Raw genomic sequence first — 19,551 nt, 5'->3', positions numbered from 1 at the left:
CGTCTTACTTTGCTCCTCTGTAATAGAGCATTAGTTTCGCCCATAGTACGAAGATGCTCTATCAGCTCCAAAGCTACCTTGAAGGAAATACCACGCGTTAAAATTATCCAAAAGCCCAAACCATGCAACATAACAGAAAATGATTCCAATCTATTTGGCTTACTTTTCCGGAGCTAATCCACCATTGTACTAGATCTCTTTTATTAGTTTAACAAGCAATTGTAGAACATCAAAAAATAGCGTCTATATGTATCTATCCAAATGTCAAAGCATACCCAAAAAAAAAAAAAGAAAGATAATGTCAAAAATAATATGAAAAAATAAAAGAGAGAAACAGGGGACAAATATCCAAATAGACAGTCGGAGCTTCTAGTACTGTAGATCAGATACTTGAGTTGATAATTCTACCACTGAGTCCCAAAGAACATTTTCATCATAATCCATTTCCCAAGATAGTCATATTTAGTTGCAGGGCTTTATCCCAGAATTATTCCTTAAAATTGCATGAATTCGGCAAGTAAGCTTTCTTGTAAATACACTTTGAGGTTCTTGTTGCATGAGATGGTAACTTCAGAAAAAGACTGACTGCTGCAAATGAGATTCCCAGGATCAAGGTATAGGAAGGCAAATCACATACCACTGTTATATCTCACAGTATATTCATCAACATCAACTCCAGGTAGACTGAAGCCTGCCCTAGTTAACAGATTCCCTGCATCACCTACCTATAAGACCAGATAAACCATGCACTAAACCACAAAAATTGTAAAAATGCGTATTTGAAATAAATTTGGACTAAAACAACCAAAAGATCACCATATAGTAGAAGTCAACTTCATATATTAATAGTCACAAAATAAATTTTCACTTTGCAGCAAAAATTCGTCACAAAGCTGCCCCAGTTATGACCAGTGTTGTAGAGATATAGCGCATGTATGAAGCAGAAAAAGACCCACGCCGGGGGGGAGGGGGGGGAGCCACAGGTTTCTATTCTAGCAGATCTGAATATTTGTATTTTCAAATAAATAATCTAGGCTGACAGATGACATGAGACCAACACCGTGGAGCCCATGTGGACACAAACAAAATTATGATACACCAACATTTCTTTCATTAATATTTGTTATAGTCACAGAGAACAGAAATGTCTAGCCTTCTCCTAATTTGGCACCCAATTACTTAGACATCATGTTGTTACTCTTGTTGTTAAACCATTATAGATATGATTTAAGTTTTGGAGGTGACTCTTGCACAAGTAACTAGTTTCAATATGAAAGAACTTTCTGTCTGCTAATAACTAAATAAATATGGCACATGCCAAAACCAAGCCACCAAATAGTGCATATCGTAACAAGTGCTATTATAAGGCAATGCCTTTTCCTTAATGACATACTACAGAATAAATCATTAATATAAGGAATGATTATATCCACTACCCATGCAATGGTATAGCTATCTAATGGAGTATTCACGTCCCACTAGGTACCAGGGTCAACAATTGTGGTAGATATCCTTTTTAACTTAACAGAGGAAGAAAGATCCGTGGTGGTGATTGTGTGCTGTGTAAACAGCATGCAATAACTAGGAAATTGAAATATGCAATTATGTTCTTAAGCTAGAAAATGTTAATGAATCTAAATGGGATCGCTTTCAGTTTCTAAGTTTTGATTCTCAAGTTCACAATAACACTGTATCAGTTGTCCAGATCAACACCATGCCAATTTTCGAAATCCCGTAGAAAGAATATAAATAGCACAGAATTGGTCAAGAAGTACCTGTGCCAAAGGTGACAGCCGAGGACTGATTCCTCCTTCACGTTCCATTTGTGCTACTGTGCATGCTATTCTCAGCTCTCTAAAGACAAATAATGAGAAACAGTTGGGCCTTACACGAAGTACAAAGAATTCCAATAGTTAGCTGTACATAAAAATTCAACGTCCCAACCTTAGAGTTTCACCACCAAGAATAGCTGCCAAAAAAAGGCCATCAGGCTTCAAAGCTAATCTACTCTGCCAGAAGTAGAATAAAACAAAAGATGTCGTTGGTGAATGGTAATGAAATGCACTTCCCCGTAAGGGAAAAAAAAAAAGGTTGAAAGAAAACTAATTAAAAGAATAATCATGAGAAACCCAATGAAACAGATTGTGACATAAACAAGCAGAAACCTGTATCATGGCTCCAGGAAGATCATTTGTCCAATGAAGTCCTAAGCAACTGATAACCAGGTCGAGAGAGCTAAAGAAGCATAAAAAGATTTCAATCTATTCATGCTTTTTCTCCCATGAAATGAATGCACGAGGTACTCGGGACTACAAGATGAAGAAACCCCATCCATGTTATCCATACCTTTCCTTCACAGGTAAAAACTCTTCATCACCGACAATGAATGATGTTTCCACATTTTTGTTTGGCGAACTTTGTTCAGCCTGTTTACATAATTTCACCATATCATGTGAAGTATCCATCATTATGAGCTTCTCAATGCCACCTGAAAGATTAAAACATAGTTGTAAATGTGAAGTTAAGAGCCATTATTCATATATAAGACACAGATTTGTCAAAGTAAGCTCTGTTGTAGTATTCTTATGATATTTGTTTAATGATATAATTACTTTCTGTTATGTATATAAATCAGGCAATGTTGAAAGGGAACCATCAATTGAACTATTCACACAGTCAAGGTACAAAAACCAGGATAGGAAACCATCTTACTAACAGCAGTTAACTCCTAAATGATCTTTATTCTACCTTCAGTTAACATTAAATATTTCAGCCAACATTACCCAGTCATATGGACGCATTTCTCATAGCAGTAATGTAGATTTGGGGCTAATTATATTACACTAAATATTCTTTTGATTGACAAGTTCATATGAAACAGGAAAAAGCTACAGCTAACCAAAAAGGTCATAGAGTATCTACCTTTCTGTACAACTGTCAAATTTGTCTACCCAATCTAGAATTTTAATACACTCACCTTTCTTTTGAGACCCATGGGATACCAAAAAAAACTCACAATTGGGTCATGCATGATCATCTTATATGTACTATTGAATCAGATTGATATCTTATTATTATCCATAGATAATCCTTTTCTTTTGATAATCATAAGTCCTGATCTTATTCCACATTTACAGCTTCCCCAATAACTCAGTATATAATATACAGAGATAAAACTCCAGTTAAAAAGATAAAGTAAAAGAACAATGTATCTCTGTGTAATTCATTCCACATTCTCGAGACCTAGCTCTGCCAACATTAATGCTTAATGAATTTTGAGAAATCCCAAACAATAAACTTATCATACCCACATTTGACAGATTGAATGAATGCGACAAACTTTAACTCTCACCGCGCCCTTGCAACAGACGCCTAATTGCTTCCAAGGAACCTCCCATACACAATGCTGTAGGAAATGTCTTTTTACAATCCTACAAGGATAAAGAGAACACACATTAGAATTTTTTACAAAATGAATTCAAGCCAGCAGAAATGATATCCTGGAACCACAGTCCTTCAAAATAAATGAACACTGCAGCATGAAAACTTTGGGAAAGTGCATGCATAAGGATCCAATAGACATGTATTAATCAAGTTCAACATAAGGAAGACATACAGGTCATACCACCGAGTACCCATTAAGTCACCCACTAGAGACTCTGATCCTAAATCAGTTCACTCAAGAGCAAGAATTGCAAATAGCTGCTTTCCACAAGTAATGTTAAAAACGAGTTTGTCCACATCCACACTAGACTGTGATAGAAAGTTTTGCAAACTGCTTCACATTTTTCTAACAACCAATTTTAGTCTAAGGTTCAGATATCTCACTGAAGAGTTCCCAAATTAGTAGTTGATCTTCTATCAAAGTTCAAATCTTTGTTTCTTTACATAACAACCCAAAATATTTTTGGTGTACAATTGAAATATGTTTAACATGAAAAGGTGGTGCACATGTATAGATGTCCACGAGTCAGTCTCTTCCTCCTTAAACTAGCACGAAAGTACTAAGATCAACAGTGTTAAAATTTATAAAGCAAAGGCAAAGCAGCTTCCTTACCAGCAGAATGATGATTGTCAAGTAATGCAGACATCAAACAGCTTGAATTGAAAAAAGAAAAAGAAGAATTTTACACCCTTTGCAAAAACAGAAATATACCCATTAAATTAGCTACACTGTACAAGGGATACCTCTGCCTATTTACTTTACACCATGAACAAATTAACACATATCAGTCACTTAAATTAGCTATAGACACTAAGACAGATAGGAGAAGACATAATTTGAACAAAAAAAAAACGCATAAGTTAGGGAAAAAGTTCACCTCCAATCGATCCAGTAAGTTCTCAGCCACTGCATCCAGCAAAGAATCCTTTGGGCTCATTAACCACGCAGCTCTATCCCGCTGTAATTCAACCATACCAAAAACTAGAAATTAGCTAAAGAAGCTGAAACGAAAAAACAAATGTGTCTTCATTTTCAATGTAAAGAAGCTCGAAAGTTTAAAAAGAAAACGGCAAACAGAAGTGCTATGTAAAGAAGGCCCAAACTTGTTTCCTCTTGAGATTGCGATCAAAGATTTTGACTCTGGAGCTTTGGTCCGTACAGTACAAACTACAGCTCCGCCGTATAACACTGCTTAGGCTTCTCCGGCAAACATCGGCGGCGGCTCTCATTTTCCGAATCCCCAGTAAGACCGACTGCTTGTGTGTGGAAATTCTGAAATGCTCTTGTTTCTCCGGTTGGTTTTTTTCGATCGAGGATTCCGGTCGACAAGAAGGGCCAAACAATAAATCGGGCCTTCTGCTGGGCTGAGGTTTTATGGGCTTAGTCCTAAACAGATAAATTACACATGGGCTTTTTCGCTTTGCTGGACTTCAGTCATCTTGTATCCAAAAAGAGCCCAAGTAAAAACTACCCAGTTCTAAATGTATCCATATTTTTTAAATATTTTAAACTGATGAACTTGAATTTAGTTCCATCAATATTCAATAAAAATATAATTAAAATTTAAAATTAAAAGATTTAAAATTCTTTACATTTAGCAATATTCAAACAAATCTAAAGAATTTAAAATTTACCAATCCAAATGTAGACTTGTAAGAAAGGAAATATTACACTGCTCTTCTATGAAGTTTGGTATAATTACACTTAGATTCCTTGTAAATTATAAAATTATATCTAATTCCTTTGACTTTTTGTTTAAAAAGTAAACCCCCTAATAATTAAAGTTCACAAAATTTACTGAATTGGCAAAAAAAAATTTATAATAATAAAAATTCATATTTACCTTCCATTAACTTATTACAAGCCAAATAATTTTTTCTGTAATCAAACTACCTTTATACATCTTCACATGTTAATACATATAAAAAGTTAAATCTCCACTCTTATAAGGGTAGTTTAGTTATAAAAAAATTATTTGACCTATAATGAGTCAGTACTAAGTCATGCGAGTTAAATATGAATTTTAATTCAACTCTTTTACTAATATCAGTAAATTCGGTGAATTTTGACTAATAGAGAATCTATTTTTCGAACGAAAACAAACATCAAATATATTAGAGTCAAATTTTCAAAGTACAAAAAAATTTATATGTAACTACATTAAATTTCCGGTGAGAAATACATAATTATAACTATAAAAATTGATTTGTTTGCATACTTTAGTGAGCTAAAATGAGTTCTTTAAGAAAAAAATGTATATCGATATCCACATTATATTTACGGTGTAATTCTTTATTAATTATAAAATGTCTTTATGGGTGATTATTGTATTTCAATTACAATATGGAGCTAATAATATATATTAATTTAATTATTTTTATATACTATAGTTACATAATTTTTATTTGAGGATAACTATTTAATGGCAAAATGGGCCCAACAATAAGCCCAAATAACACTTTGGGCCCTAGGAGTCTACGACCCACAATGTATCCATATATACCTACCTAACGCGATTTAAATTGCCCATCAGCCTGAAAGCACAGCCATGGATTCGAGGACACATGGCATGTCCAGAAGGCTTCAGTTGTGACCTATGATTAGGCAACCCGTGTAGTACGTTTTTTCACTATTCCGTTATTTGATATCTTCTTTTTATTATTTTTATACGTTCAATTCGATTTTCTTTATTGACTTGTCGGTTGTTTTGAACGTCGGAGTGGTAGTATTGATGACGACTCGACTACTTTCATTTTGTATTTTCAACTTGTTTTTAAAAATAAGTTCTCAAGACGTGGATTATATAGACTTTCAATCAAGATTTTAGTTCTTTTTTCTTTTAATTTTATTTTATGGATTGAACCCGTAATTAATTTATTTTAAGCTCATTAAGAAGTCATATTAAATCCATTAAGAACTCATATCCAATCCATATAAAATATAATTTTATTTAACTCTTGTTAGTCAATTCATTATAATTTATAACACGATCCAACCCATCAAGACAATTCTAAATATGCACCAAATTCCTCTCTTGAGCGAAATATTTTATTCACTTCTTACATAATGGTCGCTGAACTTTTTATTTCTTATATCTTGACAAAATTGTCGCTAAATTTAATTAAGTAGCTCTTTTGATATGGTTAAATCATGTAAAATCCTCATTTGAAGACTTTGCCCATCAAAAATCAAAGAGTTACCAAATAGGATAAGATTCTGCGTATTTTTACATGGGTCGGTCATATCCCACCTGATTGACCAATAAATTTGAAATATTGATCATTGATGCTTATTCCATGAGAAATCTCAAGAGGCTATGTGCCATCATACAATTCCTAATATTAGCTCTCTATAAATATCAGGTGGCTAGGTATACATTAGTTACTTTGAGGTTTAGCTCCGCAGCTCTGCTAAGATCTAAGCAGACTCTGACTTAGACATTTGAGGGTTTTAGTTGAGGATCACCTCAGTAAACTTAATGATTTGTACTACAAACCAATCCATCATTCGAGGATCTCAAATGGACCCCACCTGATTCAACCCGTCAAATCATCACTAAAAACTACCCAAATCATCTTCGTTTCCCAAAAATAATAGAGACAAATACAAGATTTTGTACTTCTTCAATTTCATTTTCTTGATATTATAACAATTTCATGCCTCCTTTCATTAAAGCAAAAAATTAAGGGTGAGACAAGCAAATAATCCCAATGTCATTTCATGCAAACACCATAAAACCTATAGGCAACACTTTTGTTAGTAAAGTGAAGACAAAATCAATATGATCCCCATTCATAATAAATAAATGTAGATGAATGTTCTAAAAAGTTAAGAGAGAGAAAGAAAGATCAAAGTGAGGTGGGGAGAGAGAGAGAAATGATGATGATGATGATGATGCTTTATCCTTTTCTTGATCTCAAAGGGATTCCTCCCTCTTAGCTCCAATCCCAATGCCCTAATTTCCTTTATATCCATTACCCTTTTTCTCTCTCTCTCTTTTTTTAATTTAAATTCATTTTGATCAGATTCTATTTTCTTCTTCTTCTTCTTTTTTTCTTAACCGTGATTGAGAAAAAGCAAATGTCCCCACCTTTTACATCATTATGTAAAATATTTCTTCCTTTGTCTTTTTTCTTTTAATGGATACAATTTATAAGATAATTTAAATTGATTAAATATAATGTTACGTTAAATTCCATAATATTTCATATCTCTTATAAAACTATAGTTATACATCTGAAGAGTGTTAGTTTAAATGTTTCTTTAAGGCCCTTCGTCTTTTATAAAATTGCAACTACACCCCTGAGGGATGCTATTGTAATATTTTTTAGGGGCCGTTCGTATAAATTTTCACTTTGGATAAGGAGCGTAATTGTAATTACAATTATAATCTCAAAGGGCATAGCTGGAGTTTGCGAAAGACACGAATTGTTTGTGTATTTGGCTTAATGTCAACGGATGTTAATATAATTCAATCATAAATCATAAGAGTTGTGTTGACCTATGTAGTAGTAATAACTTCTCTAGTGTCGAGACATAAATGAATATAGAGCTTCGATTTTCATATAATTTAATTTCTTTATCTATAGTATTTCCATTATTTATAACTTTTGACATTACACCAAATGCTCGACAGAATAATTGATATCAATCTTAAAATCATATGTTCGATTCTTGTGACTGTGAAGAGCAATATTTGACAAGATGACTGATGCTGAAGTGCAACACTGACTCTTGGTATCAAAATGTGACACTTGAACTAGTGTACGTTCTAAAAAATATGAGTTCTGTTAATTTATGATATAACAAGAAACGATCAGTCCAATACAAATCTTCAAATAATCCAAATAAATAATCATAGAACTTGAACTAGGACATTTCACGGATGCCCACAAATATTGGGGGGGGGGGGGGGGGGCAGTGTTTTGTGGGCAAATTGTTATTGGAATTGGAATTTGTTTTCATCAATAGAATTTTATCAAAGAAAACAAAGTCACGAGAAAGATTTATTGAGATATTATTCATCCACTTATATATAGCACAGCTGTACTCAATTTTAAATAACTTTAAACTGTAGTAATAGTATGATGGGGTACCGTAGGAGGGCCAAGGGGCAAAGGGGGGCAGTTTTAACTTTTCATTATTAGTAATCAGAGTATGATTAGCTTTAATTAAAGTTGAAAGCAACACACGTGTGGCTTATTCATCTGGGCCCTCCATCTCCATCTCATCATTTATGCCCTTTTGAGGACACACCATAATGACTCTCACGCGTTTTTTTCATTTCACATACACTTTCTATATTGGTTTTTTATTTTTCTTTTAATGAATATAGTTCATTAATCTTCATATATTTAAATATTAAAAAAATAATTAAATACGTTTTTATTAGTAGGATTCGAACTCATAATCTTCTGATGACTACTATGAGTATACGGTTCTTATGAAATTCTGCACTGGTGATTGATAAATTTTAATAGGTGAAATATATTTACTGTACTGTACATGTACAGAATGTTGTGGTACAATTTCATATTAACATAGACGAAGGACTTAAGCAAATTATAAAGATCATAATTTCTTCCCCTTAATTGAACGTATTTCAAGAAAACTCGTGATGTTTCGATTAAAGTTGAAAGTACATTATGTGAAAGTGTTATATCGAGATGGCAAGCGCAAACCACACATTTAGTACTGTTTGCAAAAACTAGGTCATGGTGCTCTATCAAATGCCCGCATTGGATCGAGTTACGCCCACATATGGCATTCTCCGTGAAAATAAAGCCATATACTCTTCCCAACTGCCCACATTGGGTGGAAACACATCACTTATTTGACGTCTGGAAACATCACTTATTTGACGTCTGAAAACGAAGTCATGCATTCTTTACAAACCTCGGTATACTATAAAAATGATAAAACTTGAAAATGTAGAAACATCAAAACACTCTCTTTCACTAGCATAGTAAAAATTCCAAAAAAGTCCAATTATACAAAACAAATGCACGTCGTATCATATATACTAGTAATTTGTGGTACACCCTATGTGCGAGCGAATTCTATAATATTATTTAAAATAAAATATTTCTAAAATAATATTAATATTAAATTTATAAAAAATTATGTCAAAAAATACATAAAAAAGGAAGTAACTATCAAAAAATAGATGGGGGAACGGGAAGTTAGAAGAATGGATGGATGAGAACTTAATAAATACATTAATAAATTAAATTAAATATTATAAATTGACATAAGTAAATAATTGTGACATTAATTCACCATTTTTTAATTATATACAATAGAAAAAAATATTATTTTAATCCGCTAAGTATGCTTAATTTTAATTTTAGTCTGATAACTATGTCCATTTTTGTTTAGGTCCAGTAACTTACGAAATTGCTTACTTTTAGTCATCTGACAGATTTTCGGACAATTTTACTCCTATAAGTGCATATGGACTAAAACTGCCTTTCAAAAATTGCATAGAGGTAAAATTGTGTGAAAATCTGCTAGAAGACTAAAATTAAACAATTTCGTAAGTTACTCGACCTAAAAAAAGATGAATATAATTATCGAACTAAAATTAAAATTAGACATACTTAAAAAACTAAAATAATATTTTTTCCTATACAATATATATATATATATGTGTGTGTGTGTGTGTGTGTTGAGTAGGCACAGAAGTTGCAGGATTAGGACATGACTAAGGGGACAACAAATTAATGCCCTGCTAATTCGTGGCGGTCCGTAGCAAAATCAAGGAAAACGCCAACGTACAAAGTTTGCACTGTCGCATAGGTGATGGAGAAACAACACTACCATGCCTCCACATGTACAAACATTAACGCACCAAATCTCAATCGCATATCTTTCATTCGAAAATTAAAAAATTCTTACCCAAATCAAATTTAATCGTAATTAAATTAATTATAAAATAAATATATTATATTTATTATATAATTAATTATTTTTTTAATTATACACCACTCACACATTAAATGTATTATACTATATTATTAATTTAAATTCGACCAAACTCAATTTGAATTATAATTTTATCTCACAAACGCCACAATCTTTCATCTCATTTTCACTAACCACTCTCTCTCTCCTTTCTTTCTTTCTTTCTTTTTTTGTATTGTTCGATTCAGGTCATTTTACAAACTTTCAGATCAACTGTGATAATTTTTTTTTTTATTTTCTGTAGTTCAATCTTAAATTTATCTGAACTGTTAAGATATTGATAAGAAATGATTATCGTATCCAACAGCTTAATTTTTCAAATAAAGTGGTTGTTTAACTCGGTACCAAAGTCAAATCAAATAAGAGGTCATGAATTCAAATCTCACCACCACCCATACTTACAAAAAGTGAAGTTTCACGTGCAAGATTCACACATGAGGGCAGGACCGTATTAAAATATTAAATGATTCTCCTCTCTGAATAATTTAAACTTTCAAATAAGATGGTTATTTGAGAAAATTAATATTTGATATGCGTTATGTATTTTAATTTAATGAGGGGGTGAAAATTATTTATAATACGATGATTGGTTGGAGTTTGAATTATATAGCAAGAAATTTGAATTGAAATTGTATTATTACTTACATAAAAAGTCATAGATAAGGATGTCTAAATCTGGTCCCCAAATGTCCCTTGTCACAATGTCATGAAATCAATAAAAGTCACTTAAATAGATATGACCCCACTTTGTCCGTCTTTTTCTCCCATGACATACTCACTTCTAAATTTTACTACAAAGTTCCGAGATTTGCATTTTATGCTGGAATTTAATTGATCTACTTATACATATTATTATTATTTTTAAATAAGAGCTTATAATGTGAAATGGGGAATTATATTTCTTAATGTTTTAGGGAGGAATTTATTAGTACTAATAAATAATATGAAATCTGGCATATATTCCGTCAAAAATTTTTGCCTGTAAAAAAGTCTGTCTATTTATTTTTCATATATCATAAATCTTAAAATTCGGCAAAAATATTATAAAAGACCATTTGTTTCCTACCTGTACTGAATCATGGCAAATCAATATTATTTTGGTGGAAAAAATTTAAATTTTGACCATAATTAATTCATATTTACTATGATTTTAAATATAATAAAAATATTTATCATAGTTTAGTTTTTTTACTGTTACTTACGTTTTCACCTTACTTATAGAAATAACGGTTAATAGTCGATGCAATTCCCACCATTAATTTTCTAGTTTTAACTATAGTATTTATCAACAACAAGGAAAATCATATTTCTTGACATAAATAACCAGTTAAGTACATAACTTGGACCATGATTCCACCCCCCATATAAAAGACTAAGTGCCAATAAAGTAGGTAAAAAATGTACCCACAAATTTTACCTATTCTTCTGTAAGTTTTAATTCGGCAAAAATACAAGCAACTCTCTTATAATATTGTAAAAGAATAAATTACATTTTTATGAAAAAAAATAATAATTTATCTCTCTATGCTTTTAAAAATAAAAAAAATATTACGCATATGTTTTTCAAAATGAAGCAATTTATTTCCTTAAATAGAAAGATAAATTACTTTATTTTTAAAAAACGCATGAGATAAATTGATATTAATTCTTCATAGCGTGCAATTTGTCAATTTATAATAGCATTAATTATATTTTGCTATTCGATCGTTTTTACACTTGGACATCTAAACCTTTTGTGGTGTCAACTGATCATTTCAACTTTACGAAATTTTGCATTTTGTCATTTATAATTATTTTTTTCAATCAAATTTTTTATCAAGAAAAACTACATACAGTGGATATGTAATATTTAAAGGTTATGTGATATGATTCTTTTTACATATGTACAAGAAATAATATTTTTCTGTCAAAAAAATCAACAAAAAATAGGTCATATATGACAAAAATTAAAATTAAAATAATAAATTAATATAAAAAAATCATGAAAAATATATATAATTAAATAACAAAATATAATTTATCTTTTATAATAAACAGGGAAGTAAATTGTATTAATATTTTTTTTCCCCTCACATAGTAACATATGGTAAATTTTCTGGTCAGGAATTATAACGGAAAAGACAGTGATGAGTCGTCCTATGATTGGAGAAATGAGTACTATATAATATAAATTATGGATTGATTGAGTTCAAAATTTTCAAGCTGACAGAGAGTGAGCGTGCGGTAATTTATTAATATTTTTTAGGGTTTATGTTTGTGGTCAAAATTTACTGCTGTAGTTTTGTGGATGTGAAGAGGTGGTGAATTGTGATGCACGCTTTCATACTTATTAGGGAAGGTTATCAGTTGTCAGCAGCAGACAAGCAGACAGCCTGAAAAGCTCCATTCCTGAGCAAACAAACACGATGCCAGAAAACGCGTTTTCCGCCTTCCAACCTCTACCAAATGATTTGCTTCTCTTGTTGTCGCTGTTCACACTCTGATTTTTATTTCTCGACCTGCATGTGGCATTATCAAAGTGTTTGTCATAGTTTCCGCTAGTGGGAAATTGGGGTTCAACAATTTGTGATCTAAGTGATTAAGGATCTTACGTCGCCACACCAATGATGTCGATCCGATTCTTTGTCTCGGCATTTGGAAGAATTGAATCTGTTGGTTCTCGTATTTTTAACTTTTAATTTTTAACAATAATAAGTTACAGAAATTTTGGTTTGATTCAGATTGAATATGGAATTTTTTTAGTCATATTTCAGCTCATTACGTATTCAGATTAAATACGTACATTAGACTAGTCGAGTTTGTCCCTGGTTAAGACCCTCCGACGCTCAAATTAGTTCGGATCAAGATAGAAATATGCGATCTGTAAGCTTAAAGGTGAGCAATAAATGCACATTACCTTAAAATGACTCATATCTAAAGTATTTATAGAGTCCAAGTGTACAGTATGAATTGGATCATGTGTCCTCATCCGAGGCTTCATTGCTCTTGATCGCATGGTGGAGCATCAAGTCGTTTAAAGAGGATAGTTTTCGGGTCGACACGCGGGTCTAGGCCCTAAAAACCCGACCCATGTATCTTGTGTGCGGATCCTTGATTTTTAGGGTATTTTCTCCACAATTTAGGGGCTTTTTTGTCATTTTTCAATGATGAGGGTAACACCCCCATCATGATCAGTGTACATGGAGCAAACGCAATCATTTCTAGACCAAGTCTGTCAGGTGTCAGTGGACTCACCCTTGTTTTTTCTCATTTTCATGTGATTAGACTTTAATTCTTAGCAACAGTAAGTCAATTATAAAGATTTTGATCGACACGTATAGAGCAAACGCAATCCTCCCTGGCCCAAGTCTGTGGGGTGTTAATGAACTCACCTTTGCCTTTTTCTCCCATTCTGATGTGATTAGACCTTAATTCTTGGCAACAATATGTCAATTATAAAGATTTTGGTCGGCACAAATAGAGAAAATGAAATTCTCCCTAGCCCAGGTCTGTGGACTCACCCTTATTTTTTCTACCATTCTCATGTGATTAAGATCTTGGTTATTGGCAACAATAATTCAACTATAAAGATTTTGATCGACGCACATAATACAAATGCAATCCTCTATATTGTGAGTCTGTATTGTGTCATCGGGTTCACTCTTGCTTTCTTACTCTTACGTGGTTAGACTTTGATTCTTGACAACTGTAAATCGATTATAAGGACCTTGACCAGCACACATAGTGCAAATGCAATCCTTCATGACATGGGTCTGTGGTGTGTCATCGGCCTCACCTTACTTTTCTATTCTCAAGTGGTTAGACCTTGATTCTTGACAATAATAAATCAATTATAGAGATTTTGGCCGTTTTATAGTGCCAGTTTGTGGTGTCATTGGGCTCATCCCTGATTTTCTATTTTTTTTTAACCCAAAAAAAGATTAAAATAAAAAGAGTTAGAGTCTAGTTGTAGCATTTCTAATGGATTTAGATCTTATTCAAACACAGATATACATAAGCTGCAAACCAAATTATAAATATTTGAAATTAAAAGTGAAATATATATATATATATATATATATATATATATATATAAAAAGAAATCTAATACGTACAATTTCACCATAAATTTCAAAAGTTGGTGGTGGGAGAAAACAAAAAGCTATAGTTTTTTCATAAATGGGCTTAAATTAAGAATTTAAAAAGCTGATATAAATGTTGAATTATACTTCATGCATTATTTACAATTTTATGTGTGTATAAAACAAATGTATACATCTTAATTTATTTTAAATTATTTATATAATAATACAAAAATTGAATAAAATATTGAATTATTTCTTTTAAACAAGAAAATAGGAGTTTGGGTGATTGTACGCCAGTGTTCCTATTCTATACTAAAGATCAAATAATTAAAATAGATAAATAAATAGAATCATACTTTACAAAAAAATCCACATTTTAATGCATGCATTAAAATAAGATTATTTGATGCTTAAATTAAAACCCTCTCAATTCAATGTTATAACCTTCAAATTCGGTGTTTTATTTGTTATATTTTTTAATTAATTATATATAGAAAGTTCGAATTACCCTGCCAGCCAATATAAATAAAACATAATTTTGGCGTAAGCATAATAATAATAATAATAATAATAATTAAATAATTTCCAGAATTGCTAGAGAGCAGCATTGATGTCGTATATTATTGATTAATTGGTTAAGGCTGAGATTCCGACAACAAATTTAAAGTCACAGTTTTGAGTCTTACCAGACGTGTGACTATTTATTTCACTTGATATAAGTTATTGTAATTTATTTATTATTATTAGTCATATTAATATATTGAGTTGAATAAATATATTGCTCGATGAATCGAGATGAGTTATTATAATTTATTTAATATTATCAATAAAAGAGAATCGCTAGATAGGCCAAAACTTCGACCATTGGTTGTTAAAATAGAATATATATATATATATATAAGTATATGTGAATTTTTCAGAAAAATAGTTTGGTAAAAGTAATAATCAATTTATTTAAAAATTAATACATATGCCATGATCATGACACTTTTCCTATTTATTATATATATATATATGACAATTATCAAGTGAATAGTAGTCTACTTAATTAATTTAAAAAATATGATGGCATAGGTAATAATTAATAATCTTTGTTTTAAGTCATTAATTAAGCTATTTATTCCTATATTTTTAATTAATTGTATTCCGGATATGTACTTGGGCATTAGGTGAAAGTTGAAACCACCTAATTTTTAGTCATTTATTAATCATTTTTTTTTTCAATGGAATTGTGAAGATGTAATCACTCTATCAATCATATCACACAATTCCTTTTATTTTAATTTCTACTGTTTTTTTTTATAAATCTAATTCTTTAATTTAATTCATTCTAGTATATTATCTTTTTTTTTTATTATAAATTAGTATAATTTTATTTAAATAAATTTAATAAAAGAAAACGAAACATTCTTTTTCTCACACATATATTAATCACTATATACAAAAATACATTGATTAAATTTTTAGTAGAAACTTATTTTTTATTTAATAAAATGGGTTTTATGCAATTTACGCCTTATGATATTGCAAATGAACAAATTATCCTCTATGGAAAAAACAATAACAATTACTCTCATGTATTGATTAAAATGAAGCAATTTACCTCTCTAATTGTTGCATTTTAAAAATACAGGGCGGTGAAGTGCTAATAAAAAGTTCACAGAGGGTAATTTGCTCATTTACAATATTACAAGAGAGTTGCTTGTAATTTTACTTTGATAACATATGTCATATTTAGTCAAAAAATGATTTTATATGGCTTTTCTATGTCTCATGTTGATGTGGCTTGCGATTTGATTAATACACCTTTGAAGACTTTAAGAGTGTCTTGTCCATTCTAACTATGTATGAAGTTTATGATTTTGTCCTGAAAAGGCATCTCACTAGAGGGAAGAGGCCGCACGATTATAAATCATTCAAACTCCTCATTTGCAATCAATAAAAAACATTTGTCTACATTAGATATTAGCATTGTTTAACATAAATATATAAATACTATGCAGTTGTATCTTACAATAAAAACAAAAAAGCATTTATAATCAAATTAAGAATAATACTAAAATTCCAAATGAACCCCACAATAATTAATGTAATTCTTCTCGTATCCCAAAGTTAGGGTATGCTTTTCGTGCGCATAAACAAGTGTATAAAATCAACAAGAATATTACAACTGTCGAGTAAAAGTATTTCATTTTATGCGGAACGTACCATCACAAAGTCTACCAATTTGGACAATTTAACCTCATCTTTTGCGCATTCTTTCCATAATAAGATGAGATTAACACAAAAACGAAACATGATTACACGCTTTTTATCTGTATCTGCAAAATTCCACTCATGTTGCACGCTTTCTATCATCATGTAGAATATGGGCGTACGTGCGTTTCTCAGCTGTCTACTATGTGTAAATCAAATAATTTATGTCCCTCCAAATTCCACCAATGTATAGGTATTGTTTTATTTTAATAGCAGTTGTTAGTTAATTGTAACAATAATTAGGAATAATTACACTCTCATCCTTTGAAGTTTTGTGTAATTATATGTAGATCATTTATGGTTTGAAAAATTACTTTTAGCATATCTAATGTTTGCTTTCGTCTAACAAATAAATCTAATTATTGGCCAAAACTCATTGAATTTGATCATAAAAAAATTATTTGATATGCAATAAGTCAATCGAAGGTAAATTTAGAATTTTTTTGTTAAAATTAGCAAATTATGTGAATATTGACTATTAGAGGGACTTATTTATTAGATGGAAGCAAACTTTAGGAGTGCTAGATGTAATTTCTCAAACCACATGAGGTTTACGTATAACTACACCAAATTTCAACGAAGAGGAGTGTAATATACCCTAATAGTTATCGATTAGTTATACATATTCAATATTGATAATTGATGCATAATTATTATATTCATTATTTAATTGCAATCTATTCAAACAAAAAAAGAATTGGATGAAAAAAAATGGGCAATCAGAAATAACTAAATTATTAATTTAAAGATATAAAAAGGGAGGATTAGCATAAAATGCTTAACGGCGTTAGTTACAACAGTTATGAAAGAACCCACAATAAAACCATGCCAAGCCGAGGTGAGCTGCGCCGGATAAGCCGTCTCGGGCAAAAAGACTGTCCGTGTATTGGGAGTAATGAAACTTACAGAAATAATAAAGCTTTCGGTGAATTTCTGCTGGCGTCATCCGTGCGTCATGCCACTGTAATCATGACGTCACAGCTGGCGCCATCCACTTTGGTTTTGAATATGGAATTTCCCAATTTTGCCCCTCCAGAAAGGGAGGTTTTGGCATTTACCTTTATGCTTTTGTTAAACTTATTTTTACAATTTTTTTTATAATTATTTTAATAAATAATTACATTCCCCTCCCCTGCATTTTTTTTAATTACACATAAATTATTTTTTATTTAAAATAATTATTTCTGGTACAAGTAAATTTATTTTTATCTAGTCAAGGTTCACCAAACTTGTTGATATTAAAAAAAAATTAGATAAAAATTTATACTTATTTTTTATTAACTTATTACTGATTTAATTACATGTCAAATAATTTAGTTTTATAATCAAATTGGCCTTATACATTTTCATACGTTAATGCATGTGAGGAGGTATATCTTCATAGTTATAAGAGTAGTTTAGTCAAAAAAGTTTGCTTCACCTGCAATAAATGAGTAACAAGTCAATTGATGATAAAAAATATTTTTTATTTAGTATTAATATTAAAATTTTTAATAAATTTTAACTAACAAAGAAATTTATTATTAAATATAAATAAATTTCAAGAATACCAAACATAATTTATTAGATTTTATTGGATAATTACGATATTAATGTCTTTATCCTATCCAGCATGATTGGACGTGCTTCTTGTCATTTGTTGCGTGTAAATGATTTTCCTTCGAAATGTATAAAAATTAATTATAAAAATGCATTTGAATGAAACTTAGAGAAAAAATTTTCGTTGCATTTAATGTTTAGGGTAAATTACGACAACCCCCTCAAGTTTAAGATAATTATGAATATTTTTTTATTTTTTAAAAAATTATTAATACGCTTAATTTTAATTATCGTCTAACAATTAGCTCAATCCATTAGGTTTCCATTCATTTTTAAGGTAAACTGACCAAAATGTCCTTATGGATTAAAAATAATAATTTTATTTTTTATGGACTAAGCGGATAATTTTTTATTATTTTTATAAAATTTTCATCCATCCCGTTCAATTTTTTTATTAGTTTTAAATTTTATAAAAATAAAAAGATACAGTAAGGGCAAAATTTCATACCTCCATCCAATGATTACACTTCATCTAATATGAGGGGGGTATTTGTAATTTTCAAACAATGAGGGAGTATTCGTAATTATGTCAAATCTCAGGGGAGGTCGTTGTAATTTACCCTAATGTTTAAGACAAAAGCTAAGGCATTCGTCCTGAAAATCATTGGATTTTGACGTTTAATTTGTAAATACGATGTGGAACCTATGAATTTAACATTAATCACAATACAAGTCGATATTGACCGAAAATCGAATCACCAATTTCACAAAGAAATGTCTGTGTTCAAGTTAAATATTTCAGTATGTTGAAAGAATCTCAAATTAACGTTATTGATACCCAAGTCAACATTGAAGGAGATCAAACCATCAAGTTCCATAGCAAGTCAAATCAAAGATCGCATTCCTGAAGTGAAGACTCACAGGACCCAAGTAGAGATTTTGTACCAAAAAACCCATTATCAAATTCAAAAAATTCATTTGTAATAATTTCTCATTTCATTAGTATGACGAACACGAAAACTTTACATTTCAATTGTGACCTACACATTTTTCAAATATTAATTTCAAACTTACATTCTAAGAGAAACAAAAAATATACATTGTGTTTGGTTTCAGTTTTGGCCCATCTTGACATGGTAAATATCTGGCCTGATTTGCTTTGAGGGTTTTTGTGGTGTTTTGAGATAGTACCTCATTTATTTTTGGTTTAAATAAATCCACACTAATTATAAGCCTTATAGGTCCTACAACTAAAAAAACTATATACATACTCATACATATATA

General features: G+C 30.7%; 1 protein-coding gene across 2 annotated transcripts in view; it reads right to left on the bottom strand.

The window, feature by feature from the left end:
- Positions 1 to 4,766, bottom strand: part of LOC105155801 (putative methyltransferase At1g22800) — a 5,678-nt gene extending 912 nt beyond the window's left edge. Inside the window, exons 1-9 of one of the 2 annotated variants that reach the window (XM_011071758.2) lie at positions 4,549 to 4,765; positions 4,323 to 4,403; positions 3,353 to 3,431; positions 2,347 to 2,488; positions 2,166 to 2,235; positions 1,945 to 2,009; positions 1,776 to 1,854; positions 638 to 725; positions 9 to 73 (exon numbers count right to left, since the gene is read on the bottom strand). In XM_011071758.2, the coding sequence (XP_011070060.1) occupies positions 9 to 73; positions 638 to 725; positions 1,776 to 1,854; positions 1,945 to 2,009; positions 2,166 to 2,235; positions 2,347 to 2,488; positions 3,353 to 3,431; positions 4,323 to 4,403; positions 4,549 to 4,674 (795 nt within the window). In that variant the 5' untranslated portion in view covers positions 4,675 to 4,765. Of the gene's footprint in view, positions 1 to 8; positions 78 to 637; positions 726 to 1,775; positions 1,855 to 1,944; positions 2,010 to 2,165; positions 2,236 to 2,346; positions 2,489 to 3,352; positions 3,432 to 4,322; positions 4,404 to 4,548 lie in introns of both variants that reach the window. The other variant, XM_020698931.1, reaches the window with a different exon arrangement.

The sequence above is a fragment of the Sesamum indicum genome, linkage group LG2, assembly GCF_000512975.1.
Source record: "Sesamum indicum cultivar Zhongzhi No. 13 linkage group LG2, S_indicum_v1.0, whole genome shotgun sequence".
NCBI lineage: Eukaryota > Viridiplantae > Streptophyta > Magnoliopsida > Lamiales > Pedaliaceae > Sesamum > Sesamum indicum.
This window is presented reverse-complemented; position numbering and strand designations above follow the sequence as displayed.